The 26,361-nt window shown below is 53.8% G+C and overlaps 2 protein-coding genes across 8 annotated transcripts in view; one reads left to right on the top strand and one right to left on the bottom strand.

Annotated features, from left to right (window-relative positions):
* Positions 1-13,307: 13,307 nt before the first annotated feature.
* On the top strand, positions 13,308-19,655 carry EOLA2 (endothelium and lymphocyte associated ASCH domain 2). Of its 7 annotated transcripts, none has more exons than XM_032845303.1 (5): positions 13,308-13,366; positions 14,575-14,638; positions 16,802-16,944; positions 17,062-17,343; positions 18,217-19,655. In XM_032845303.1, the coding sequence occupies exons 4-5, from the start codon at positions 17,091-17,093 to the stop codon at positions 18,438-18,440; spliced, it is 477 nt and encodes a 158-aa protein (XP_032701194.1). In that variant the 5' UTR covers positions 13,308-13,366; positions 14,575-14,638; positions 16,802-16,944; positions 17,062-17,090; the 3' UTR covers positions 18,441-19,655. The 7 variants fall into 7 exon arrangements, with proteins under 7 accessions (XP_032701194.1, XP_032701196.1, XP_032701190.1 ...); XM_032845299.1 differs by lacking the exon at positions 13,308-13,366 and adding an exon at positions 13,449-13,565; XM_032845300.1 differs by lacking the exon at positions 13,308-13,366 and adding an exon at positions 13,449-13,565 and having other exon boundaries at positions 17,067-17,343.
* Positions 19,656-19,697: 42 nt separating this feature from the next.
* Positions 19,698-26,361, bottom strand: part of LOC116859745 (heat shock transcription factor, X-linked member 3-like) — a 32,981-nt gene continuing 26,317 nt past the window's right edge. Inside the window, exons 2-3 of the mRNA XM_032845296.1 lie at positions 20,934-21,303; positions 19,698-20,314 (exon numbers count right to left, since the gene is read on the bottom strand). Coding sequence (XP_032701187.1) covers positions 19,706-20,314; positions 20,934-21,303 — 979 coding nt within the window. The 3' untranslated portion in view covers positions 19,698-19,705. The remainder of the gene's footprint in view (positions 20,315-20,933; positions 21,304-26,361) is intronic.

The raw sequence follows: 26,361 nt of genomic DNA on the forward strand, positions 1-26,361 counted from the left end.
GTTCAGTGGGCTCACTGCCAGTGTCAACTCAGCCAAGAAAAGAATGAGTGAACTTGAAGATCAGTCAAGAGAAATTACTCACATTGAGATACACAGAGAAAAATTGAAATAAAAACAGAAAAGAATACCCAAGATAATATAAAACAGTCTAATATGAGTGTAACTATAATCCCAGAAGGAAGGCAGGGGGAATGGGAACTTATTTATTTTAAAAAATTTCTTATGAAGTCATAATAGGTGAGAATTTCCCCAAATTAAAGGACACCAAACCACAGATACAAGCTCAGAGCCACCCCTTGGCATATCATAGTCAAACTGCTGGAAAAAAGAAAGAAAGAAACAAACAAACAAACAAACAAACTAAGAGAAAATCTTGAAAGCAGCCAGAGAAAAAAGAAACATTACATGGATTTTTTTTAAAAAGATAAGAATCACCAGATTTCCTATCAGAAACCATGCGAGTCAGAATTCTATACCCAGAAAAAAATATCTTTAAAAATCAACATCACTGGTGCCAATGTAAACTGGTTCAGTCACTTTGGAAAAGTCTGGCAGTTATTTCCTTAAAATGTAAAACATAGTGTACTTTAATTCTGATGTAAAAGGTGTAATAATCTAATGATACAGGAGTAGTTTCATTTAAAAACATCATCACCTTGAACAAAATATAGAATAGTGTTATTCAAATATCTCTTAAGTAGTATATTCAATCTCTTCTAAAAATAGTTTAACTTACTGAAGTTGAAAAATATTCTTTTGAAGAAATTTTTCAATTAGACATAAATTTACCATGTGACCAGCAATGACACTCTAGGTAAGAAGTAAAATGAAAACATATGTCCACACAAAGACTTATAAGCAAATGTTCATAATAGCATTATTCATAAAACCAAAAAATGGAAACAATTCAAATGTCCATCAATTAGTAAACAAATCTATTACTTCTATACAAGGGAATACTATTCAGCAATACAAAGGAACAAAACACTGACACCTGCTACAATACAGATGAACCTCAAAAACATTATGCTAAGTGAAAGAAGCCAGATGGAAAAGACTCAGTACTGTATGATTCAATTTATATGAAAATTCCAAAGAAGGCAAATCTATAAGAATAGAAAGCAGATTTCTGTATACCTTAAACTTATACAGCGATGTATGTCATTTTCATCTCAATATAACTGGAAGGGAGAAGAAAGCAGATTAGTGGTTGCCTGGGGTTGGGGGTGGATGATTGACATGGTATGAGGGATCTTTGGGAGTGAGAGCAATGTCCTAAAAGTGGATTTTGGTGATAGTTACCCAACTTTGTAAATTCACTAAATGTCACTGAAGTATATATGAACAGGGTGAATTATACAGTGTGTAAATTATATCTCCTTAAGGTTTAAATGCTGGAGACACAACAACTTTCTCAGAAAAGCAAAAATGATGGAAATCAGAGCCAACAGTCCTACTCTACAAAAAATTTTTAAAAATTTTTCAAGCTAAAATAATACATTAGTCTGAAATACGGATCTTCACCAACAAGAGTGTTAAAAAGAAATAAGTGAAGGTAAAATAGGTTTTTCTTACATTTAACTGATCTAAAAGATAACTAGAAAGAAAAAATAGTAGCAAAATATTGCAGAGTAGCTATAGTAACATCAGACAAAAACTTCAGAACAAAGAATATTATCAGAAATAAAGACTACATTAGACAATAAAGAGGTCAACTTTCCAGTAAGATAAAAATCATAAATATGTGTGCATTTAACAGAGCTTAAGGATACACTAAAGATGACACTATTAAAAAGGAAAAAAGACAAATACACAATCATAGTTGGGAGACTTCCACACTACTCTCAGAAACTGACAGAACATGCAGGCAAAAATTAGTAAGGTTTCAGATTACCTAGACAGCACTATCAAACAATCTGATCTAAATGATGTATAAAATTCCACCCAGCAGTATTTTCTTAAAAAAAAAAGATTTTATTTATTTATTTGAGAGTGAGAGAGAGAGTGAGCACACAAATGTGGGGGGGAGGCAGGGGGAGAGGGAGAAGCAGACACCCTGCTGAGCAGAAAGTCCAACTCAGGGCCTCATCCCAGGACCCCAAGATAATGACCTGAGCCGAAGGCAGATGCTTAACGGACTAAACCACCCAAAAACAGGTGACCCCAGCACACAATTTTCAATTGCACATGTAACATTCATAAAGATCAACTATTTTGTGGGCCATTAAAAAATGAATTTTAAGTAATAGCAATCACTAAAAATATGGTCTTAGGCCATGCTGGATATCAATTTTAAAAAAAGGTAAAGGAGGGGCTCACAGATGGCTCAGTTGGTTAAGCATCTAGCTCTTGGTTTCAGCTGAGGTCATGATGTCAGGATCATGAGACCGAGCCTCATGTCAGGTTCTGTGCTCAGCGTGGAGTCTGCTTGAGACTCTCTCTCCCTCTCCCTCTGCCCCTCCCCCACTGCTTTCTCTAAAATAAATAATTTTTTTTTTAAAGGTAAAAGACATTGTTAAGAGAATGAAAAGACTAATGATAGACTGGAAAAAAATATTTGTAAGTCACATATCTGAAGAACTTATATCCAAAATATATAAAGAATGCTCCAAATTCAATAACAGTAATAATAAAGTATGTACTGGAAGAGACACAGACACACAGATCAGTGGAAGACAATAGAGAACACAGAAATAGATCTACACAAGATGCCTGATTGATTGAAAGCATGACATGTAGAAGTAAAAACTGATAAACTGCACCTCATCAAATCTATAAACTTTTGATCTGTGAAAGATCCTGCAGAGATGAATAGACAAATTATAGACTAGAAGAAAGGTTTGACAATTCTATATCCCATGAAGAAATAAGGACTTGTATCTGGAGTATATAAAGAACTCTCAAAACTCAACATCAAAACCACAATCCCATTAGAAGATGGGCAAAAGCCATGAAGAGACATTTAACTGAAGAGGATACACAGAGGCAAATGAGCACATGAAAAGATATTCAACATCATTAGCGATCAAGTAAATGCAAATTATAAGCACAATGAGATATTGCTACAAGCCCATGCAAGTGGATCAAGTAATAAATTGTGACACAAAATTGTCGGTGAGGATGCCGGGAAAATAGATCAGTATACACTGATGGCAGAAATATGAAATGGTACAGCCACTCATTTTGGCAGTTATTTAAATACTAAAAATGGATTTCCCAGCTGACCCCGCAATCGCACTCTTGAGCATCTATTGCAGAGAAATGACAACTTAAGTTAGTGCAGAAACCTGTATGTGAATGTTTATGGCAGCTTTATTCATAATAGCCCCAAAATGGAAACTTACGGAATGTGTGAATGGTTAAATTGTTATACATCAGTACTATGAAATACTATCCAGCAATAAAAATAAGTGAATTATTGATACATGGCAGCAACTCCAATGAACCTGCAGGGAATCATGCTGAGTGAAAAACAAGCCATTATCATAAGGTTACATACTGTATAGTAGGAGTCCATATACGTAACGCTTTGGAAATAACGAAGTGATAGACACGGAGAATAAAACAGTGGTCGTCATGGGTTAAGGGATGTGGAGTGGGAAGTGGGTGGGCTATAAAGGGGAACCATGAGGTATGAGGACGATGGTGGTGGAAGTTACATGAAGTTACACATATTATCAAACTGCACAGAATTACGCACATACACATCCACACAGAGGTGTGCAGGTATAACTGGTAAATATTTGAATAAGCTCCACGGATTGTATCAATGTCAATTTCCTGGCCTTAACACCATACTCTAAGTTAGTGAGATGTTTGGGGGTGCACAGAACCTAACTATATATTTTTTCACAACCTCCTCTGAATCTGTAATTATTTCAAAATAAAAAAAATTAAATGAGTAAGTAAACAAGCCCCCCCAATTTTTTAAATGGGCAAAAGATCTAAACAGAAAATTCACTGAATAAGTTATACGGATGGCAAATGAGCATATGGAAAGATGCTCAACATTATTAATCATCAGCGAAATGCAAATTAAAACCAGAATGAGATATCACTACATACCTCAGAATAGCTAAAAACATTTTTTTTAACCTAGCAATACCAGATGCTGACAAAGACGTGGATGTGGAACAACTGGAATGTTCACAAACTGTCGGTGGGAATGCAAGATGGTACAACCACTCTGTAAAAGTTTGGCAGGGGCCCATCAAGGTAAAGATTCATTTACTATGCAACCCAGCAAGCCCCACCCCTGGATATTTACTCAGGAGAAGCGCAAATTTTGTTCACACAAAAACCTCTGTACAGATACTTATAACAACTTCATTCATAATAGACAAAAACTGGAAACAAACCAAACGTGACCAGATAAAAAAACGCAATGCCTCCGTATGATGGATGGCTACACAGCAATAAAACCGAGTGAACTACCAATGCACACCCACCACAAGGAGGAAACGCGAAGACAGTTTGCTAAGTAAAAGAAGCCAGACCCAAAAGACTACATACCACGTGATTCCATTCGCTCAACAATCTGGAAAAGTAGAGCTGTAGGGATGGAGATCAGACCGGTGGCTGCCAGGGTCTGAGAGTGGGGGAAGGGCTGAATACCAAGAGGAGGCTCTAGGCCCTTTGCGCGGGCTGACGGTGATGGGGTGGGGGGAGGGGGAACTCTTCCCTATCTTGACAGTAGTAATGGATACACAGCTCTGTGCTTTAGGCCCATGTCATGAAATTGCACACTACAGAAGTTTGCTCGATGTAAACAAACAAACTGAAATAAGACCTAAGTGTAACCCACCTAAATGTTGGCGTGTGCAATCAAGGAAGGACACAAACTGGCACTCACACCCTGCTGGTGGGAGAGGAAATCACTACAACCACTTTGGAAAGCTATTTGGCCATATCTGCTGAAGTGAAACACGTGCACATCCTATAAATCATCAGCTGGACCTCTAGACATATATGCAACAGAAGCATGTATTTCCCAAAGAAAGTAAACACAAGGAGATTCATAGCAGCTTTATTTGTAACAACAAAGACCTGGAAACCCCGCCAATGTCCACAAACATTGGAATAGACAAATCAGAGTATAGTCATAAAACGGAATCCTGTATGGTGAGGAGAATAAAGGAAATACTGCTCATATGACAACACGGATGAATAATCAAAGATGTCATGGGTCAGAACAGTAGTTACCTTTGGGCAGAAGGAGTAACTTGGAGGGGATCACAACGGAGTTCTAGCGATGTTCTATCTCTTAATATAAATGCAGATTACTGGTGTGTTAACTTTGTGAATATCCATTAATCTAGTCACTTAATATTTGTGTGTTTTTTTCTGTTTGCAAATTGTATTTCCATTGTAAAAAGTTTTAAAAGCAGAATATGTGTTTCATTTTCTTTCTTTCTTAAAATTTGGGTTTGCTGATCAAAAATTCTCTGATTCCAAAGGGAAGGAGTAAGAATCACATATGACAACCTTTGTTCCTGACTGGATAAAAGGATGGAAGCAACTTTTGATCACCTGCTCTACTGTGAATGGTGCCAGGGGTTCCATGACAACTGGGAGAGGCAGGTATTTTATTTGTTTTAAAGACAGAGAAGACCCAAGGACAAGAAGATAAATGGTTTCAACTGTGATTGTGTGATTCCAGCATTTCTAGAATGACAAACTTGGGGAACATCAGAGAAAGACCTACCTGAAAGAGCATCTAGTTCGGTCCCTTTGCTTTCCAAAAGCAAAAAAATATGTCCCAGGAAGGGAAGGACTCATTCAACATTACCCATCTACTGAAAGAAGGGACTAGAAGTTCACTCTTCCAAGTGACATCCAGTCTGTGTCCAGTGTCCAGTGTACCCTGACCATTGTTTCCAGACAAATCATAAAAATACCTTATTGAATGGGGGGACAAGAATATTAAATTGGGAGATGGAAGACCTGAAGTCTTTCCCAGTTTTGCCAAGTAAGCTCGACTTTCCCCTTTCAGTTTTAATGTTCCCACCTGTGAAATATGGGGTAACAAAGTCAACAAGAGGTCACAAGTCTTGGATCCACGACAGAGGCAGATCCAGGTTTGGTGGAATCTGAAGCTTCTAACATTTGGGGCCCTCTCCAAGGATAAGAATACAAAAATATCAATACAAAGTTGATAACAAAAGTGAGTATTTCAAATGAGGGAAGAAATGCAATAGAATACAAGCCGGAAAATGTCAACAAACGTTAGACACATCTCAAAATTCAGGGAAAAAATGACATAACAAAAGTGTGCTTTTATTAAATAATTGCCTCACATACTTCTGCAACCTATTATTCCTACTTTCCTAGTTTATTGTAGTGGGAGACTCACGGGACTTAGCACATAGTTGTACTCACACCTAAAAAGTATTATAGCAAGGTAGTAAGGACACACAGGCAGATCGTAAGAGGAAAAGACGCGGAGAGAGCCTGGAGGAACCCCTGTGCAGACCCCTTATCCTCTCTCCCTTCCATGAGGGGCCACAAAGAGCACAGCCTTCTTTCAGCAATGGACGTGCGGTGACATGAGTGTGATATTTCTGCCCAGGGAAGCCCAAACTCGGTGCCCAAGAAATTTATTCAGGCCTGGTCACATAGGAATGCTCTGCCTAATGTACACCAAAATTTCAGGTTCCCAGAAGGGAAGCAGGTGTTCAGCATAAACCACATTGTTTGTATAAACAGTCTGCACACCGTGAGCCCTCTTACCAGTCTACTGTTGCTGGATGCCCTCTGTGAGCCAAGTCCCCAGAGGCCAGCCAAGGGCCAGTCTTGCAAGAGGACCTTTTGAAAACACAGCAGTCTCAAGCCAGCTACATTAACTCTTTTTGGCGTGCTACTCAGCATTGGTAGCTCTGATGCAGGCGTGTGCCCCACAGTCACAAGAATTCTGGAAAATGCCACTTCACACAGCCCCCTCCGCACGTTAATATGAATGCGTGCTGTGCTTATGATTGCATGTTCTACACACTGAGAATATTCCTGGCAGGACAGAACTTGTGTTTGCCGATTTTCCGCATCTGATTTGCGATTGGAGGGTTTTCCCGAAGACTGGCTTCTGGCTCTGTATCTCGTGGACCCTGGTTCTCCTCTGCTGCCAGCACACTTCCAGCGCTGTGTGCTATGAGGCGCGACATCACAATGTCCTCCTCCACCTCACACCTCTTGTCCCAGGGCTGGGAGCAATGGTACAGAAAGCAGCAGTATTCCTGGAAGCTATTTCAACACAGGGCAGCTAGCAGTAACTCAGACACGTATGGAACTGGCTGTGAGCCCCTGAGACAGGACTCTCTCAATCCAAACCAAGTATATCCCAATTTAGCATCTCCTGGGCCAGACTCCCAATATGCCCATGGCCACTGCACCGCCACCACCAGAGCAAGAGGAAGGGAGACAGTTGAATGGAAGGAGCGGCACCTCTGAACAACTCCAGCTACGACATTTCTCGTGGACTTCACAAGCCATAGGACTAGCATAACCCGTAATACCAGGGCCTCTTCCAGGCCTGGGCAAGCGAGCGACCCTGAAGCTGAGTCTTAAACTTCATTAGCTTCACTGGGCCTCTGTGTCTAGGTGCAGAGAGTTACAGAAGAGAAATCAAACACAGAAAAGGCTCGGGCCCCAGATCATGGGGCAGAGGGGAACAGGATGTGTGAGCAGAAGCAAGGCTAAGGAAATCGGGGTGAACTGCCAGCAACCAGTATGCCCAAGTGCCTGGGAACGAGGGACAAGCGCAAAAGCCGGCAATGGGAAGACAGCCCGAGCTGGAACCCAACACAGATATGCCGACTGCAGAGCGTGCTTCTGCCAGGGCTGATGCGTGCACTGTAGTGTGAGCCGGGGTAGACACGGAGGGGAGTGGAAGAGCTGGTTTGGAGGAGTGGGGCTTCCTGAACCACAGGCCGAGAGCAGCTGTGCTGGGCAGGGCCAGAACCAAATCAAGCAGTCCAAGAACCCAAGAGGTAGCTGAGAGAGACAACCTCCTGAATGGGTTGAGACTGAATTCCCAAACCGTACCACTCACGTCATCAAATGTTGCTCAGGCTCCAAAGGGCCTTCCAGGCAGCATATGCCACCTCCAAACCTCTGTGGGTACTGGGAGCCAGTCACCACAGCTGGAGGCGGGATGGCTCGAGTCCCCTCTTGGTCACTTACTATGCAACCTGCAGCAAATCACTTCCTCTCTCCGAATCTCAGGTGCCTCATCTCTAAAGTGAAAAGGATGATAATGTCATCCCAGGAGCCCAGGGAGAGTCCAGTGTGGTATGGGGATGAGGCAAAGGGCCTGGAGAGGATCTCTTCCTGGGCCAGAATGGAACACGGGGACCCACAGGCAAGCAAGCTGTCACCTGCAGACCGTGGCAAGAAGGCCGGCTCAGCTGGACCCCAGCAGGGACAGCAGCCCAGCAGCCGCAACAAAGGACGTCTCGGCATGGGGAGTGAGCACTCAGAACACGCCACCTCACCCCGACTCCTCTCCCCCTCATGTATGAACAGTTTAAAGCAGTAGTCTTGTTGGTATTTCAAGGGGAAATTGATGGTACTACTTTGGGATTAATTCAAGATGAGTAACAGTCATTGTACAAACAGGATATGTCCCAATGAGTAGTTTTACTGGGATGGGAGAAGGAAGGGGAAGAGGACAGAAACAAGCATCAGAATGTCTGAGACAGAAGATCTGCTATGGCTACAGATGACATCAGCAATCCCTCATCTCCACACCAATGCTGCTCTATCCCAGTAGGATGAGGTATACGGAAAGGACTGATGTTAAAGTATAAGGGTGTATAGTTTTTAAAGTCATATGGCCCTGGACCACACAGATCCCTAGAAGCAAGCAACAGACTTGTGACAGAAACTATGGTACCCTGGGTCATTCTGGAGAATCCATCAGCAAAATAGTCGAGTGTAAAAATAAACATATATGCCTGATTTGACACCTCTCAACTGGAGTACTGGGAATGAGAATTTCAGGATGCTGCCTTCAGGCAGCTGTGTAACACAACAGGCTCTTCATCTCCCTTTTGATTCAGCTTCTCCTTATAGTCCAGAGAGCACCAGCCGCAGTTGAGTAAACAGAACTGACTCTTTGACAGCCATCATAAAGCATATCCTGTGAAATACGTACTATTTTGATTCAAGTGCCACAGTCCCGCCTGCAGTCTGAAAGGAGCAGACCAGCTCACAGGCAAACAACACAATTCAAAGCCCCTGAATCACACTGTAGCTAGAAAGAGCTGAAGCAGTCAGAGGCAAGCCCCTCACCTTGCAGATGGGTAATGAGAACACACTCAAGGCCTGGGGCCAGCCACACCCTTTAGAAGCACAACTCACGGCACAGGGTGACAGCCTTGGCACGAGGCTCAGAGTGCATTTCCTGGGTTCCCAACCTGTCTGGCGGCCACAGCGACTCTGGGTGGGCCGATCCTGAGTTCAAATCCCAACTCTCCCCGACCCTCAGCCAAGTGAGATCTTAGCCAAGTCCCTTGGTCTCTGAGCTCTTGGTTTCCTCATCTGTCAAAAAGATCTATAACAACACCGAGCTCTCCAGGTTGATTCAAGGAATAAAGGAAGTAAGAGGACGGAAGCACATTCACCCACTGCTTTGCCTGTGCTATTTATTCTTTATCGCCTCTGATCTCCTGTCTTTCCAGTCTGAAGTGGACTTCTCAGGACTGGACTCCTGTGTCACCACCTTCAAAACCTTGCCTATTCTTCAATACACAGCTCAGATCCAGGCTGCCTCTGAAAACTTCCTGATCTCCCAGTGAGGAGCATACCGGCCTCCGCTGAGGCCTCACAGCACTTCACAGATAGTTCTCTCTGTGGATGATGTCTGGTCCCGCCTCAAATGAGAGTTACTCACATACTTGCCTTTCTTATCCAACTAGCACGTACTGAGTCCAAGGCAGGGCCTATGTCACTCATCCACCAAGCCCAGCGTGGTACAGTAGCTCATCATGGTGGAGAGTCGATGAATCATGGACAACTTGAACTGGACAGTTTATCACCATCATCAGTCAGCACCTAAGGAGTGTCTCCGCCGGCAGAGGCAGGCTCTGGGGATAGTACAAAGGTGAAGTGGACAGGGTCCTTGTTTGCAGAGCAATCCCAGTCTAGCTGTAGTGACTGGGCACACACACACCAACACACACACACACACACATGCAGAACAGAAAAGGCCTAAGGTAAACTTGCACAAAAGCAGTACAGGTAAGGTTCTGGAAAGGTTCTGGCAAGGTTCTGGAAAGGTTCTGGAAAGCTGTCAGTAAGGAGGACCAGGCCCTGAAACCAGGCTCAGACAGTTAGGGGAGGCTTCATGCGGCCACAGGAAGTGAGGGAGGGTATTTGCCATGAGAGAACAGAGGCAGAAGGCAGAGGTACTGAGCACTGGGAACGGGGGAGAGTCCAGGCAATGACACTGGAAGGGCAGCTATGCCCAAAGAGACAGGAGGGCTGACTTGAACAAGGCCATGTTATGAGTACGGCCTCATGGAGATTAGCATGATGGTTAAGCTGGGCCCATTCAGTGCTCATAGCAACCCCTGGAGAGGACTGTTTATTATCCTCATTCAGCACATGGGCAAACTGAGGCCAGAGATGCTCAGGCACTTGAATGCTAAGCATCAGGAGCTAGGCAACTCCTGGGCAAAGCTGTGTTTTAAGAAGCACTGTTAAATTAATGGGCAGGCTGGGGTCACACAGGGGCCAGAGAGGGGTTAGAAATCTGCCTGGATCCTGTGGGCAATGTCCCCAACTACGCAAGAACTCAGGAAAAACCAGAGGTACAAGACATTCTTCCAGAAACTTTGTTTCCTTAAGGATTTTATCTGCAGTCTATCTACTTCGCACTGCTGATTTTGTTCCATGAGTAGGGGTGGGGAACTGAGAGGGAGAGGGTAGCTGAGGAAAAAGAAATTCCTGCTCTTTGTAAAAGATGTGCAGGAGAGGCTCACTTGCAGGCCACCGCAAAGAACCAAGGGTGACCTGAATATTTTGGAAAAGTAACCCCCAAAAAGGAGGAAAAACAAGAAGCATCCAGACCGGTGGGGAGGCACAGGTAAAAGCCACCAGCCCCAGATCACAAGCCTGAACTGAGGAGGTAGCAGTGGGTGCAGGAAGAGGAGAATTTATCCTCATCAGACTTGTGGGAGGCAGGGACAGGACTTGGTCACCAAGCAAATGCGGAAGCAGGGTGAGGGTAAGGGGACCCCAGGAGCAAAGCTCAGTGATGCTGAAGTGTGTCCACCCCTGACTGAGAGGTAAAGGATAAGAAACAGAAGTTGGCTTTGTCTGGCACACGTCAGGTCTGACGGGCAGCAGGAAACAGAGGAGGCATTTCTCTTCTCACCTGCGAAAAACGTTCATCTAAAGACCGTCCCTCAGGACCCCGCTGACCACCCCAGGGTGGCTTGGAAGGAGAGCCTGTCCAGAGCCTTCAGAGTCCAGGTGCAGGAYTCAACCTACAGGTGCCGCCCTCTCCCCGCCTCCGTGTTCTCCGGGGTCCACTCTGAGAGTCACCTGAGGTCGCTGAGGACCCTGGGGCTGCCACTTTGCTGCCTACCCATCCGGTGCCACCCGGACGCCTAAGTCCCCTGAGGAAGAAGTGAACTGCCCGGCCTCCACCACAAGGACGCCCTTGCCACGTCCCCGAGCACTTCCCTAGGTTCCACTCCCCACTTCTGACAGCACCGGGCCGGCTCCGCCTCCTAAAAGCCCCACCAGTACCACCCAACACTGCCCCGGCTCCGCGTCCCAACACCTTCACCAGTCCTGCCCCAGCACCGCCCTGGCTCCTCCTCCCAACCTCCCCATCCGTCCCGCCCTGCCCCGCCCCGGCCACGCCTCCCAGCCACCACCGTCAGTCCTGATCTGCTCCGCCCCGGCTCCGCCCCCAAACACCCCAACAGTCCCGCCCACCTCCGCCCCGGCTCCGCCTCCCAACCGCTCCACCAGTCCTGCCCCAGCGCCGTCCCGGCTCCGCCTCCCAACCACCCCACCAGTCCCGCCCTGCTCCGCCCCGGCGACACCACCCAGCCACCCCTCCAGTCCCGCCCTGCCCCGCCCCGGCCTCGCCTCCCAGTCACCCCCACCAGTCCTGATCTGCTCCGCCCGGGCCCCACCTCCCAACCACCCCACCAGCCCGCCCAGCCCCGCCCCGGCTCCGCCTCCCAGCTGTCCACCCAGCGCTTCCCCAACCCCGCATCGCTCCCCTGCAGCTCCTCCTCCCAGCTATACCACCAGTCCCACCCAGCTCCTCCCCAGCTCGCCCCGCTCCTCCCCCCAAAACCTGCGGTCCGGGGTCCCCAGGCCCGCCACACTCCACCCTAGCCCTGCCCCAGCTCCTCCTCCCAGCGATCCCGCAAACGGCGCTACCCCTCCCCAGCCCCAGCCTGCTCTTCCCAGCTACCCACCAGCCCTGCCCCACTCGTCCCCAGCTCCTCCTCCCAGCTTTCTCCGACACCCCTCTGCTCCGCCGGAACCCCGCCTGGCCCCTCCACAGCTCCTCCTCCCAGTTTTCGCCCTGCCCCACACCCCTTTGGCCGCTCCTTCACAAACCTGTCCGCCAGTCCCTCCCTGCCCCTTCCCAGCTCCGCCCCGCTCGACCGCCCCTCGTCCTCCTAGCGGTCCACCAGCCACGCCCCACTCCTCCCCCCGTTTCGCCTTTCCGGGGTCCCCCTCCCTGCCCTACAACTCCGCAGGTCCTCACCCACAGTGGCCCCCCAACTCCTCCCAAGGCTCCACGTCCAATTCCACCTCCCCAACGTAATCCCGCTGGACCCCAGCTCAGCCTTCCCACTTTCCTCAGCTCCACCCGCCCCTCTCCAGCTCCTCCACTCAACTCCGCCCGCCCAGGTCTCCATCCCCGGTGGTCCCCCAGCTTCTCCTGTGGCGCCTCCCCACGCTCCGCTTCCCCAGCGCTCCCCAGATCCCCCCTGCACCTCCGCCGGCTACACCTCCTCAGGCCCACCCTGCTCTTCGCACAGCTCCTCCTCCGCCAAATTCCCCCCCCCCCAGCTCAGTTCTGCTCCTTGCCGGTCAGTGCCCTAGCGCCCCCCCCCCAACTCCTTCTCACAGCCGGAGCCCACTCCTCTTGCAGGGGCGCCCCAGGTACTCCCCGAAACCTGCCTCACAGCTCCTCCCCCAGCTCCTCCCCACAGGCCGCCCGCCCGAACCCCTCCCCCAGCCCCGCCTCCCGTAGTCCCGCCCCACTGGCCGGTCCCCACCGCGCCCACCCCGCCCCTTCTCGCCGCGCCCCCATTTCTTTCCTCACTTCCGGTTCCGCCCCAGCCGCCGGGGCCTACCTCCCCACCGAGCGGGAGCGTCCCCCGCGAGTCGCGGCGCGGTGAGTCCAAACGTCTCCTAGCGGCAGGCGCTGGCGCGGCTCTGTGCTTGCGCACATGAGTGCGTCTGTACGTAAGGGCTCGGCTGCGGGCCTCCGCGCTTGCGCACGGGCCTGTTCGGCCCCTCCGTGTGCGTACGTGGGTTCGAGCCTGCGCACGCGCCGCAGAGAAGGGGCGCCGGCGCCTGAGCGAGCCTGTCAGGTGAGGGACCGCCGGCGCCTGAGCGAGCCTGTCAGCGGTCCCCAGGGCCGGGCCGCGCCGATGGCCTCAGGGTGGCCGCGGCGATGGCCCGAGAGCCACGATGCGGGCGCAGCACTCTGTCCTCCCTCCGCGGCCCGCGTCGTCTCCTCGCCGGCACGTGGGAGGCGGTGGTCCTGGCGCTGGTGGCGTCGGTGGGTCCCTCGGAAGCGGCCGATCCCGCCCAGTGGCCGCCGCTGGGTCAGCCGAAGGGTGCCCGCGCCTCCGTGCCCGGACCCGGCCGCCAGCAAGGGAGCCGGGAAGCCGGTGCTGCTGAGGCCGGCTCGGCCCTCCGCGGGACGGTATCTCTGGGCTGGGGTTTCCCGGGCCGGGCTGGGCCGGGCCGGGGCGGGGCGGGCGGGTCTGGGAGCATGCACAGAGCTGCCCAGGCCACCCTTCCCTGTCCCCTCCTCCCGCCACTGTCACAACGCCCGCCATCCTTCGAAGTGCCCGTACCAGCGACGGGCCTGTGCGCGTAGAAGCAGGAGCATGCCGGTCCTCCCGTCACCAGCACCCCCCCCCGCCACTGTGTCCCTCCCTGCCTCCCTTGGGCCCTGGGCTGTGACCTACCTGAGGTTCCCCGGCTGTGCAGCTGTGCGGTGTAGCCTGTGGCACTCCTCCCGCTGGGGCCGACTCGGGATTTTATTGAGGGGAACGGGGTTGTAGGGTCCCCAGATCCTTCCCCTGAGACAGTGTGAGGGGGTGGGGTCATCTGTCTCCTGTCGGATAAGGGGTCTGCTAGGCTGGAAGGACACGATCTGCTTCCAGGAGAGGATCTTCTCTGCTGCTGCTGGCTGGGGCGTCAACGTGATGAGCAGAACCAAACCTTGAGGGAGGTGTTTCCCATGCCAGGGGCCCTCCTGAGTCCCAGTGGTCCCCCAACCCTGCTGAGCAGAAAACCCGTGCTGGCACATCCGCCAACATTGTCCTTTTCTACCTGATGACTTTGTCTTCTCCCCGCCACCCACCCCAGTCCTTGTGCAGGTGACGAAGCCCAGACAAGTGGAACAGCGTTTCCTGCTCAGACCACAAAGCAGGTACTCTGCGGGGTGGGGCAGGAGGGCACCCTTACGGTTCCATCCCTCGAGGGGCTCCGTCCACACTGTTCCGATCTCCTTGTGGTTTTGTGGCCCCGATGACAAAAGGGCTGGCCGAGAAACTGAATGGCAGACACAAGGCAAACCTGCAGTCTGGTTATCGACCCTCGTAGAAGAAAGAGAAAGGGCCAGGCCACAGGGGGACATCCAGCCTCCCTCGTGAATAATCCGGACCCAATGAACAGGGCGACCCTCTGTCACCCGTCGGGTTGGCAGAGCTGGAACAGGGTAACGGTGCTCAGGGCCGACAGTGGAGGAGGGAGGACATGGAACCCTTGCCCGTGGTTGGTGGGGCGTACACAGGGGAGCCTTTGGGGAAGGTGGTCCGCCGGCCCGTACATCAGCATCTCAGGGGCGCATGCCGTGACCCTGGCCACCTTCTAAACAGGTCCTCTGCCCGCGAGTGTCCGTTGTGACGTCCTCTGTGGTGGCAGAAAGTACACAGCAGCCTGGGAGTCTCCATCATCAGTAAGGGAAGAGTCAGCAGATGGAGGGACAGCCAACAATGGGAAGCCACACAGGCAGTGAAAAAGATGATAGATGACGATGTCCAGGCATGGAGGAATGTGCTGGACGTGCCCCGGCTGGAGAAATCATTGTGCGCCCTGCGGGGATGTCCGGGACGGAGCTTACACCTACCTCTGAATTAGTTTGCCGCGGTGGTGGGAGCAGACTCCCACAGACTGGGTGGCTTAAAGAGCAGAAAGGAATGGTCTCCCGTTTCTGGGGGCTGGAAGTCCGAGCTCTAGGCGCCAGCTCTTTTCGCCTCTTCTGAGAGCTGGGAGAGGATGTGTTCCGTCCCTCCCCCGCAGCTTCTCGTGGTTTCCTGGCCATCTGTGGCCTCCCCTAGCTGGTGGATCGCTGCCTGCCTCTTCACATGCCTGTCCCTGAACTTCACCCTTTTATGAGGACACCAGTCATACTGGGTGAGGGTCTGCCGAGCTGAGCTCATTTGAACTCAAAGGGTCTGTAAAGACCTTTTCTTTATATGGAAGGTTACGTTCTGAGGGACTGGGGATTGAGGCTTCCAACGTGCGAATTTGGCGGGGACGTGATGAGCAACCCATAAGGACGTATAAAGGCCCTGAGGGAGGGATGCACTGGGCCTGCTCCAGGGATGGAAGGAAGGCCTTTGTGGCTGCAGGGTGGTGAGTAGAGGGGAGAAGGGAGCAGATAGCAGGGGGTTGGGGTGAAGATCACGTGGGGCCTTGAGGCCCTGGCGAGAAGTGTGGATCTGTCCTGGATGGGACAGGCGGCCCCTCGAAGGTTCTGGCAGGGGAGTGACAGGATGGGTCACTCCTGTACCAGAACCGCTCTGTCCACGGTGCAGACACTAGCCTGCTGCGCGCCCACGGCGAGTCTGAGGATGATCGGGAGACCGCCCGAGAGGGCAGCGGATCCTGGGGAGACTTGGACTAGGATGGTGGCCGTGGCGACGACGGAGAGGGGTCAGGCTCTGAGGAGGTTGGGGGAGCGGCGCCCGTGTGATGTGCGTGCCCGGCGCAGGAAAGGGAGCCCGGGCAGCTGCTGGGTCGGGGACTGGAACGACAAGACACATTGATGGTGAAACCACTTGCAGAGGTGGAACGGAAGTGGATTTGAGGGTGGCGGCGGTTGGGGACCCGAGGCTACTGGCTCAGGAAGGTGGAGACGAAGCGGGAGTGGCCCGTGTGAAGGGGGACGGAGCAGGCGAGCCTGCGGTGTGCCAGTCTGAGAAGAAGGGAGGGAGGGGTGGTTCAGGGCACCGGGCTGTCGGGCCACGACTTAGATGAGGACAGAACAGACACGAGGCGGGTCACTGGTGCCTCTGGTGGCCCGTGTGTTCCTGGAACGTGGGGGGTGGTGCATGGCGAAGGGGCAGAGGCCGCAAGTGTAGACTAGCGTTCCGGGGACCTCTGCTGTGCAGAGATTCCGAGAAGGCCTCAGGAGCCCGAGGCCTGTGTGGGCTGGGGGAGGGGGCGGGTTGGGGGGAGTCTTTGTCCTTGTGGTGAGGGCTACACAGGTGTGGCAAACCCAGGGGCCTCCCCACGTGTGCTCTCCTGGGGCTCAGTGGCCTCTGTTGTGGCACTGACCACATGCTGTCCTGGCCATGCCTTTGTCTAGCCGTCTCCACCCTCCTGCGCGAGCTCGCCAGAGACTCCGTCTGATGGACAGGTCGTCTTGAGCACCGGCCCCTTCCTTTGGGCCCGTCAGCTGACCGTGTAGTGGTAGAAGGAAGGAGCCAAGGCTCTCTGCTCCCCCACCAGGTCGGTGGGGTCCCAGGGCGACCCGTGGGACACTGGGGAGAGGTCTTGCCCGCGGGTCATGAGCTGGGAGCGCCGGGCGTGATGCTCATTGATGTGCGTGGTTCCGTGTTTCCGCAGGCCAGGTGAGGCCCCGGAGCCGTAGGGAGATGAAGTTCGGCTGCCTCTCCTTCCGGCAGCCTTACGCTGGTTTTGTCTTAAATGGGGTCAAGACCGTGGAGACGCGTTGGCGTCCTCTGCTGAGCGGCCACCGGAACTGTACCATCGCCATCCACATTGCCCACAGGGACTGGGAAGACGGCGCGTGGAGGAAGCTGCTGGCCGAGAGGCTTGGGATGAGCCCCGCTCAGATTCAGGCCTTGCTTCGGGAAGGGGAGAAGTATGGCCGCGGTGTGATAGCAGGCAAGCGACCGTAGTCCAGAGGCTGCTGGGCCATCTCCGAGGGCTGCCCCCCAGCGTCTGGCTCCGGGTTTGGTGGCTTGTTTTCTTTAGAACTGCTGGGTGCCTGGGCCGTGGTTTCTTTAAGCAACACCCCCTTCAGAGGGGCAGCCGGGGACCCTGGGCTCGGGGGCTGGGGGTCGCGGGGGACCCACCACCTCGGGGGAAGCCTGCATCCACTCTGGGCCTCGGTTCCGATCTTGATCTTGGAGGCAGGGACAGGTTCCCAGACTCCACGTGGCATTTGCCTGCGGGTATGTATGTGTACACCCCTGTATTTGTGCACGAGTGCGTGTGTCTGTGTGTGCACGCACGTACACGTGGCAGAGCCCTGGGAGGCAGAGACCACAGGGCCTGGGGTGGTTTGGGGTAGCCTCCAGACTCAGGCTGTTGCCTGGCTTTGCGGGCGATGCCCCACCCCCATGGTCCCTGCATCCTGGATAAGTTCCCTGGAGGGGTCAGGTCCCACTGCTGTACCTGCCACCTGCCGAAGTGCTTGGGGACCTGACGGACTGTTCCTCCTGGCGTCTGGAGCCCTTCTGATCTCTGCCTGCTGCCCTAAGCAGTTGGGCAGGGACCTGCCCGATATTTGGGTGTGGTCGTTGAGGACAAGGCCCTCCACTTCCTTTCTCTCCCTCCCTCGGCCTCACCCAGAATTCCCTGAACAGAGTTTGGCCCTGTTGCAAATGCTCAGTCAGAGGGGCCCAGCATATTCCGTGTCCCCTCGGTGAGACTCCCTTAGTCTCTGGTGCTTAGAGCGATCGATAGCTGTGTTCTGCAACAGGTGGGCCTCGGTTTCGGGAGGAAAAACCACCGTGTGCTTCTCTTTGCACATAGGGCTTATTGACGTTGGGGAAACTTCGCTGTGCCCAGAAGACTTAGCTTCTGAGGAGGTCGTGGAACTGGAAAATCAAGCTGTCCTGAGCAGCCTGAAGCAGAAGTACCTCACCGTGCTTTCGAACCCCAGGTGGTTGCTGGAGCCCATCCCCAGGAAAGGCGGAAAGGACATCTTCCAGGTAGACATCCCAGAGCACCTGATCCCCTCGGGGCGGGAGGCCTGAGGAGTGGGCAGGCTTAGGGAGGAGCGCTGCGTCCTGCCCCGGGAGCTGAGCGTCAGACGGGGACAGCAGCGTGGTCTGGCGTGGCCCCGCTGCGGAGGCCGCTACGGCTGCATGCTCTTCGTGGACCCCGATTTCTGCACTCCTGTGCGGGGACAACTCGGCCGGACTTTCCTTGGGGGCTGCCCCTCTGGGCTCCTCGACAGCCTCAAGGACCCTGACCTTCAGGAGAAAGGGAAAGCTGCCATAAAGGCGTTTGCACCTCGACTAATTTGGATTGTACAAAGAAATAGGTTTTAAGAGAACTAGTTAGTGTCTCCCCCCTTCTCGTTTCTGGTCAAAAGTCAGAGAGGGCTTGAACAGCATCCAGGGACTGTTGTGGAAGGCGGGCCCGGGAGTGGCCAGCCACGTCGGCCTCATTCACGGTGACGAGGACATCGGACTGAGAAACAGAGCACCCGTCTGTCCTCTCAGATGACTGTTGCTCTGTTGTAAAAGCGACCCTTGGCCCATGAAGCATGCGTGTTCCACACATGGCACGGCTACTTCGTGTGCAAGAAGAGGACCCTAAATACAGCCCTGGTGGGGAAGTGATTGAGCGGTGGTGGTTCTTCTGTGGCGAACCTTTTGTTGTTGCTTTTTCCGTGTTCCTTGCAGAGTTTCTAGTAGTTGTTATCTCTGGGGATGCCGGGCCACCCTTGCCCCCCTCCGGCCATTGACTGGAAAGGTCTGTCTCTTCTGAGCTAGACTAACGGTGTCCTATGTCCCTGCTCTGAGGTGGGCCTCTTTGGAAGGCCTCTGGCACTCGCACTCGGCTGCTGATCAGAAACTTGCCGGCAGCACGAGGGGACCCATGAGGAAAGCCCCTCCTGTTTCAAACTACGTGAACGCTGTAAGGGGACACCACCAAGGTCAGGGGTGAGGCCTGCTGTCTTCTCCTGACCGGCCTGCAAGGCTCTGGGCCAGATCTTCCTGGGCCTTCCTCAACACTCGTAGCCAGCTCCTGGGCTGAGTGTGTGATAGTGCTGCTGCTTCAGAGGAAAGGGGACCCACCGGCACCAAAACCTGTCCCGGGCCAGGATTCCTAGCCTCCCCGGGGTGATCCGATGAGGCGTGTGTAGTATCACAGGTTAAAAAGAACACAGACTCGCCGTTGTCGTTTGATTGTTTATTTACTCCTGCAGAGTTTTGCTTTTCTTTATTAAAGCCAAAAACAGATTCACGGTTATACAGTAGTGATTGTTACTTGTCACCAGTGGCCTGTGAGCTTAGGGACCTGGATTGTCCTTGAAATGTTCACAGAGGGCACACCTGTAATCTGAGGAGCCCTCCTCCTCCTCGTTCTCGTTCTCGTTCTCGTTCTCACTGGGGACCTCGTCTGGGGACATGACCGAAAGGGCAGCCAGCAGGATGGAATAGCAGGTGTTGTACAGCGACATCACTGACCCGTAATCTGGGTAGAGTGCGGGGGCGGTGGGCAGCTCCCCCGCGCCCTCCCTTCCGGTGGTAGTCGGGGGCGCAACTGTGTCATTCCTGGAGGTGCCCTCCCCACATGGGCCGCCCTGCTCCCTGGAGGCAGGATTCTCCGTGTCACACCCCGCCGCGCTGCTCAGGGACCAGACACCAGAGAAGGTAAAGGACTCGGTGCCACTGGGTCCCGGAACATTTGGGCCTTCTTTGGGGGCCGCCTTGTCCTCCTTGGTGGATTCCTTGTGATGGATTCGTGGGGACCGTCTTGTAGGTACTACGGGCTTCTTTCTCTTTGACGGTGTTGCGCTGCTCCCTGGCCACCCGGTGACAGTTCTCAGGTCACTTTTTCTCTGAATATTCTCCAGCAGCCCTGGCCTGTCTCGCTGAAAGCGGGAGTTGCGGTAGAGCTGAAATGAGATTCATCATTTTAGACATTCTGGAAGGAAAGAGCCGTGTCCCCTGCTGCCCCCGCCGTCACCACCACCACGGCCACCGCTGTCCCTACTGCCATCACTGCCCCCACCCCGACCACCACGAGCATCGCCGCAACCACCGCCCCCCACCACTGCCACCACCACTCTCGCCCCCTCTACCCCCACCACCACCACTGTCCCCACCACCGCCACCGTCGCTGCAACCACCGCCTCCATCGCTGCCGCCACCGCCCCCACCACTGCCACCACCACTCTCGCCCCATCTACCCCCCCCCCACCACCACCACAGCTACTCCCTGCCCTCCCCCTGCCCAGGGCAGCCTTAATGGTCTAGTTCTACTAGGGAGAAAAGAGGCTGCCTGTGAGCTTCACTATGCCCTAGACCCTGAGCTCATGAACGACGCAGAATGCATAGGTTAAGGTGTTCACATACCTGCGTGACGTTCCCTGGCCTCTGTTTAGGCATAGAGAAATATGTTAATTGAAATATTAATAAGAAATGAAATCCTTTCATTAGATTGTTCATCTGGGTCTACTAGGAAGGTGTTAGAAGGACAGAAAACATGGGAAACGCAAGAACTTTCTACGTTACCATCGTTTTCCTGTTCCCTGGGGCATGAACCGAAGGGTTGTTTGGGCGTATTTTGCTGAACCCGTACAGGTTCATTAGGCGGATGAACCCCTTCAAGCTGTCAGTTTCAAAGATTCTCTCTGGGCCCCTCCGGTGGAGAATCTCCCTCTGGAAAAGGTCTTCATCGATGACCACAGTGTCGCCGTCTTCATTCCAGCACACGGACGTGAAGGTGTTGTCCTCCACGATCCTCCAGAGCCTTCTTGGGAAGGAGAGCCCGAAAATGTTTTCTCCCACGTTGTAGGCACCGTGGTTTGGGGCCGGTGGCTGTGGGTTGTCTTGGGGGCCTGGATCTCGGCTCACGGCTGGATCCTCATGCCTCTCCAGGTTCCTGGAATCCAAATTGAGGTGCAGGGAGGACCTGGACGGGACCTCTCCTGCCGACTCCCCATCACCGGGAGGAGCCGGCATGACTTGGTATGTGTTGTCGTTACTCTGACTAGCCATGGAGCTAGTCTAGATCAAGAGCATTTTCACCCTGAGGCCGTCCGTCTTCCTAGACTCTTGAGTCAGAAATGCCTCCAGCCAAGACAGGATGCCCACTATATACTGTTCACGGAATTCTAGAATTGCGTAGTGGGGCAACCGGGTGCCCGGGTCATCGCCCTCCTTATCTGTCATGTGATGTCACAAAGGCGGCTCCGAGCTGGTCTGGAGAGGGAACCCTGGCCAAGTGTGGGGGAGGGACAGGTACAGGCCCCCAGCTTCTCTCTTTTCTACGAGTATACAGAAGCATGGTTTGAGTTCTCCAGAAAGGCTCCTGGCTACAGCCAGGCACACTGTTTCCCGGGGCCAGGCGCTGGATGGGTAGAGAAGCCATGATTCTAGGTCCACTCCCACTCCCTGAGGACGGGGGAGACCTGTTGTTGGCCTCTCGGCTCAGCTCGAGGGCCAGGCCCTGGTTAGTCCTGGCTTGACTACCACCACATCCGTCCCAGTCAGATGGGCCCTTGGGGGACTGTATCTCTCAGAAGACGGCAGTCCTTAGCGGTCTAGCTGGCCTGGTCTCAGTTGGTAGCCCCCCCTCTTCTGCCTGCCCCCCCACTTCCTGCTTTGGTCTCTTCCACCTGCTTCTGTTGGTTAGGTGGTCCTGCTCAGATGGGCCTGAACAAAGAGTCCTTTTTTCTCGCCCCTGGATCCAGTGTTCCCAGAGTAGGGCTGAGCTCGGCAGGGTGAGCGCGTCCCTCTTGTTGCTCAAGCTCGGCGTCGCCCACAGCGCCTCAGACACACTGTTACCCACAGCGCCAGCGCCGTCTGTGAACGGCCACTGCCTCCACCCTGCTTGAGGGTCTCCTGTCAAGCTCTGCTTGTCCCCAGATCTCGTTCCTCTCCAGATCACGATGGGATTGTCCCTAGTTCCCATTTGTTCCCTGTAGAAACTCTCCCACGTTGGGGACACTTGTGTTCGCCCTTGGCAAAGCTCCTAGCACAGACAGGTGGACGCAACCTCCCTTGAGGCTGCCTCGAACGCCCGATCTCTTTTCCTCAGCGGAGTGCTGTGGCTCCAGCTCTCCCAGATTTCTGGCCTCCCGCTTCCCAGCTAGATCTCCTTTGGCACTTCCCCTTTTAATGACTTGACTTTGGGGTTCAGCATATATTCTGTTCAGTTGAAACAAAGCACTTCACGGGCCCACTCCCATGCCAGCCCTGCTCCCCTTGCCCCGAGCCCACCCCCACCCGACTCCGGTGTTCCTCTCCTACCTCGTCGTTACCTGGATGACCGATCCACTGAGTGATGGTGTTGGCTCTGGGGTTACTTTTCAAAGGGCCTACTCTATACAGACTCCCTCCCAAGGAAAATTTCGACTTGTTTAGCTAGACGTGACCAGAGGAAGCCAATACACAGTATCTGAAAATAGAGGAGAGTCTGGCTGTGGGGTGGGACAAAACCTAAATGAGAAGCCCTCTTCACCACAAGATGGGAGGTTGGGACGGTAGCTTGGGGCATTTGTGTTCTCTAGCCCCCGGGACAGCTCTGTTCTTAATCTTCACTCTGGTGCCGTGCTGCCCCATCCTTTGTTCCTGCTCCAGGGCTGCTGCCTCCAGAAGGCCTTCCTCCGGGGCCTGGGCCCCCTTAGGGCCCCTCTCCTGGGGCTCTCATGTCCAGCCCAGCTCGCACACAATCCCAGTCGAGGAGCTCCTCTCTCCTCATCCAGACAAGGAAGGAGGTCCTGGAAGACAGCAGTGACCACCATGTGAACCTGGTTCCCAAAAGTTCTGTGTTCCCCCAGCAGCAGCTGGAAAAAAGCTGTGCATTTTAAAAGGGTAGTAGGAGCCCTCGGGGAGGACACCTGCCTCACAGTGGCCGTGCCCATCGCTCCGTGGTGTCTGGGCCGTTTACTCTGGACCACAGTCCCTCGGGAAGTTGTCGGGAAAGGCCCAGCCGAGCCCGTGGAAGGTGGAGTCAAGCCCAGCTTTCACCTGAGGAAGTGGAGCCGGTCCCTTCTGCCTGCCCTGAAGCCACGAAGCCACCAGTCCCCTGTGGGGACAAGCAGCAAAGGAGGCTGTCTGGTCTGGTGCTGTCACATTTCTGTCCTTGTCCAAGGCTCAGGGGACACTGGGAAGCATATCCACGGGGCCATGGTGTAAGACGTGCCTTTCTAAAGGACCCACACGTTGGGGCGCCTGGGTGGCTCAGTGGGTTAAGCCTCTGCCTTCGGCTCAGGTCATGATCTCAGGGTCCTGGGATCGAGCCCCGTGTCGGGCTCTCTGCTCGGCGGGGAGTCTGCTTCCCTTCCTCTCTCTGCCTGCCTCTCTGCCTACTTGTGATCACTCTCTGTGTCAAATAAATAAATAAAATCTTTAAAAAAAAAAAAAAGGACCCATGTCCAAGCTTGGTTCCCAGCCGTCCTCCCTTGCTGTACACGGAGGCCCGGACTCTCCCAGTTTCCACTGGCTTCCTTTTCTGCAGTATCCGACACATCTCCCTCAGGGACCTTCTCCCACTGGGACTCGTGGTGTTAAAGTCACTCCACTGGTCTGTCTCTGCTGTGAACTCTGATGCCTGGAAACTGAACCCATCTCCCGGTGCTTCCTGCCTACTGGAGCCTCTGGACAGGGAGGCCCGTGTGGGAGGGAGAGGCAGCCTGCAGAGAGACAGAGACATCTAGAGACTGGAAAAGCAGGGTTCAGGCTGTGTTCCCGAAATGAGCCAAACAGGTCCTTGGTGCACGGGCCCCTAGGCGCTGGATTTCACCAGAGCGGACTGCCCCCGTTGGCTCAGACAGCCCCCAGCCCCCAGCTCCGATTTTCTTTCACATTGGCAGCTCTTCCAAGTGTAGCTTAGAGGAGCAGTTGGCCTTCTGGAGCCAGCCCGTCGGCCACACCCCGGCAAACCTCACCCCGTCTGCTAAGAATACAGGGGATAGAGCTTTGTGGTTCTCACACCCCAAGCCAGTCCCCGAGCTGCTGAGCTGAGTCCCCTGCCCAAGCAGTCCCTTCCCTGGCCTTTGTCCATTAACCCATGGGGCCACGGCGGCAAAACGCCGTGGCCAGAGTGGCCCAGGAATGCGGGACATCGCTCTCTCTCCCGGCGCTGGAGGCTGGAAGTGCAAGGTGCCAACAAGGGGCCAGCAAGGAGGAGTGAGAACCCTCCTCCTGGTTCGCAGCGCCCACCTTCTCACCGCATCCTATCATGGTGGAAGGGGCTGGGAACCTTCCGGGGCCTCTTTTACCAGGTGCTATTCCCATCCACGAGGCTTCCACCCTCAGGACCTAAACACCTCCCCCAGGCCCCACCTCCAAAGCCATCATCTTTGGTGCTCAGGATTTCCACAGATGTATTTGGGGGAGCGGGGACTCGCTGAGCATGGAGCACTCCACCGGGCATCGTGCCCCCCTGACCATAAGGGCCTGGGCAGTGTCATGCTGTGGGGGGCTCCCCTGTAATACGACTCCGTGCCCACACCACCCAGGACAGCCTGCTGTGTGCTGCTGCCTCTCCTGGCCTTGTCCTCTTCCTGGGCCAGCCCCCAGTCCCTGGAGGCCCCTGCAGTTTGCTCCTGAGCTCCTGGGAGATCACAGGTCTGAACCTTAGCGGCTGCTGTGGATCCAACATGAGGTGGAGGGTTTCTAGCCGTCAGCTAGGGCGTCTCTAAGGATGGCGAAGCAAAAAAGGCCTCTGCTCGAGGCGTGCCTTGACTTGGCGCAGGAAAGCCACGGACTCTGTCAGACCCGAGACTCACAAAGCCTCGTGGGCGGGCTGGAACGCCGAGCCGAACCTGAACGCGTGCACTGGGGTGGCCCTGTGCAGCCTCAGCATCAGCTGTGCGGAGGGGACAGCAAGCTAAGCGCCAGGGACAGATCTTGAGCTCTGGGATCCTTGCAGATGTGGGACAGCCCTCTGCGAGGCCCAGATCTGTCCAGATATCTTGGGTGCGTTCGCAGACCGTGAGGGTCCCTCCCAGATGTTCAGGTTAGAGGGCCGGTTCTCTCCCGCAGCGGCGTCATTGCTGCCTGTGGGCGTGGCATCCCGGACGCAGACCAGCGAGTGCCCTCCTAACTCAGGGCCCCCCCCGGGAGGCCACACGGCCCCGGAAGGCCCATCACCGGGACCCGGAGGCCTCCACACGCCCTGCACTGATCCAACACAGCCCCCTCTGCGTTGGCCTCATCGGCAGGCCTAGCCTGGCTGGTTGCAGTCTGCGACAAACACTGCTTGCCTGGGTCCCTCCCGCTTTCCCTGCTGCACCCACCGGGCTGTGAGGGTGTTCAGGCAGCCTTCCCGGGAAGGCTTTGCTCTTTCCTCTCCCCCTCGCGGGAGAAGCGATGTACACCCGTCGCAAAAGCTGTTGGAAATTCAGGACGTCATCCCCACCACCCCTGGACAGTGACGCGTCTTTCTGGTTCCCTTCTATGACGATGCTGGTCTGTGAAAATGCTTTCGTGCCCGCCACATAGGAGCCTCCAGACAAAAGGGCCTGGGAGAGAAGAGGGGGTGAGGGAAACAACGAAGTTTGATCACCGAACGACACACTGATTTGTCTATCTGGAGGAAAGGCGAGCCCCAAACCCGGGACATGTGGGGCGGGGGTTGGGCTCTGTGCTCCTGGGGTTCCAGAAGTGCTCCTAGAAGCCTTGTCCCCTCCCAAGAGATGCTCCTGTGCTGCCCCCAGAGCTGCCACAGGGCGGGCAATTCAAACCGACTGCCAAGCCTGGGAGCAGCCAGACAGCAGTGAGACAGGGTCGGGGGTGGGGGGGAAGCAAGCGGGGAGGGGAACCTCCAGCAGCACAGCCACAAGTCACCTCACTTCTACCATTCTCCACCCGGAGACCCGCGACACATCCCACAGGGTCAAGGCTCCGGCCCACCAGGTGGTCCAGCCCCACTGCTACCAGTCCCAAGCCCCGGGTTGCTCTGGGCGCTTGTGACCAAGGGGCTCTAAGGCAC

The sequence above is a fragment of the Lontra canadensis genome, unplaced genomic scaffold (assembly GCF_010015895.1).
Source record: "Lontra canadensis isolate GAN:19392208 unplaced genomic scaffold, GSC_riverotter_1.0 scaffold161, whole genome shotgun sequence".
In the NCBI taxonomy this organism is placed as follows: domain Eukaryota; kingdom Metazoa; phylum Chordata; class Mammalia; order Carnivora; family Mustelidae; genus Lontra; species Lontra canadensis.

Coding starts and splice junctions, on each gene's coding strand:
- EOLA2 (XM_032845303.1), top strand. CDS start 17,091: ATGAAGTTCGGCTGCCTCTCCTTCCGGCAGCCTTACGCTGGTTTTGTC. Junction 17,344..18,216: donor TGGCCGCGGTGTGATAGCAG/GCAAGCGACCGT, acceptor CTTTGCACATAG/GGCTTATTGACGTTGGGGAA.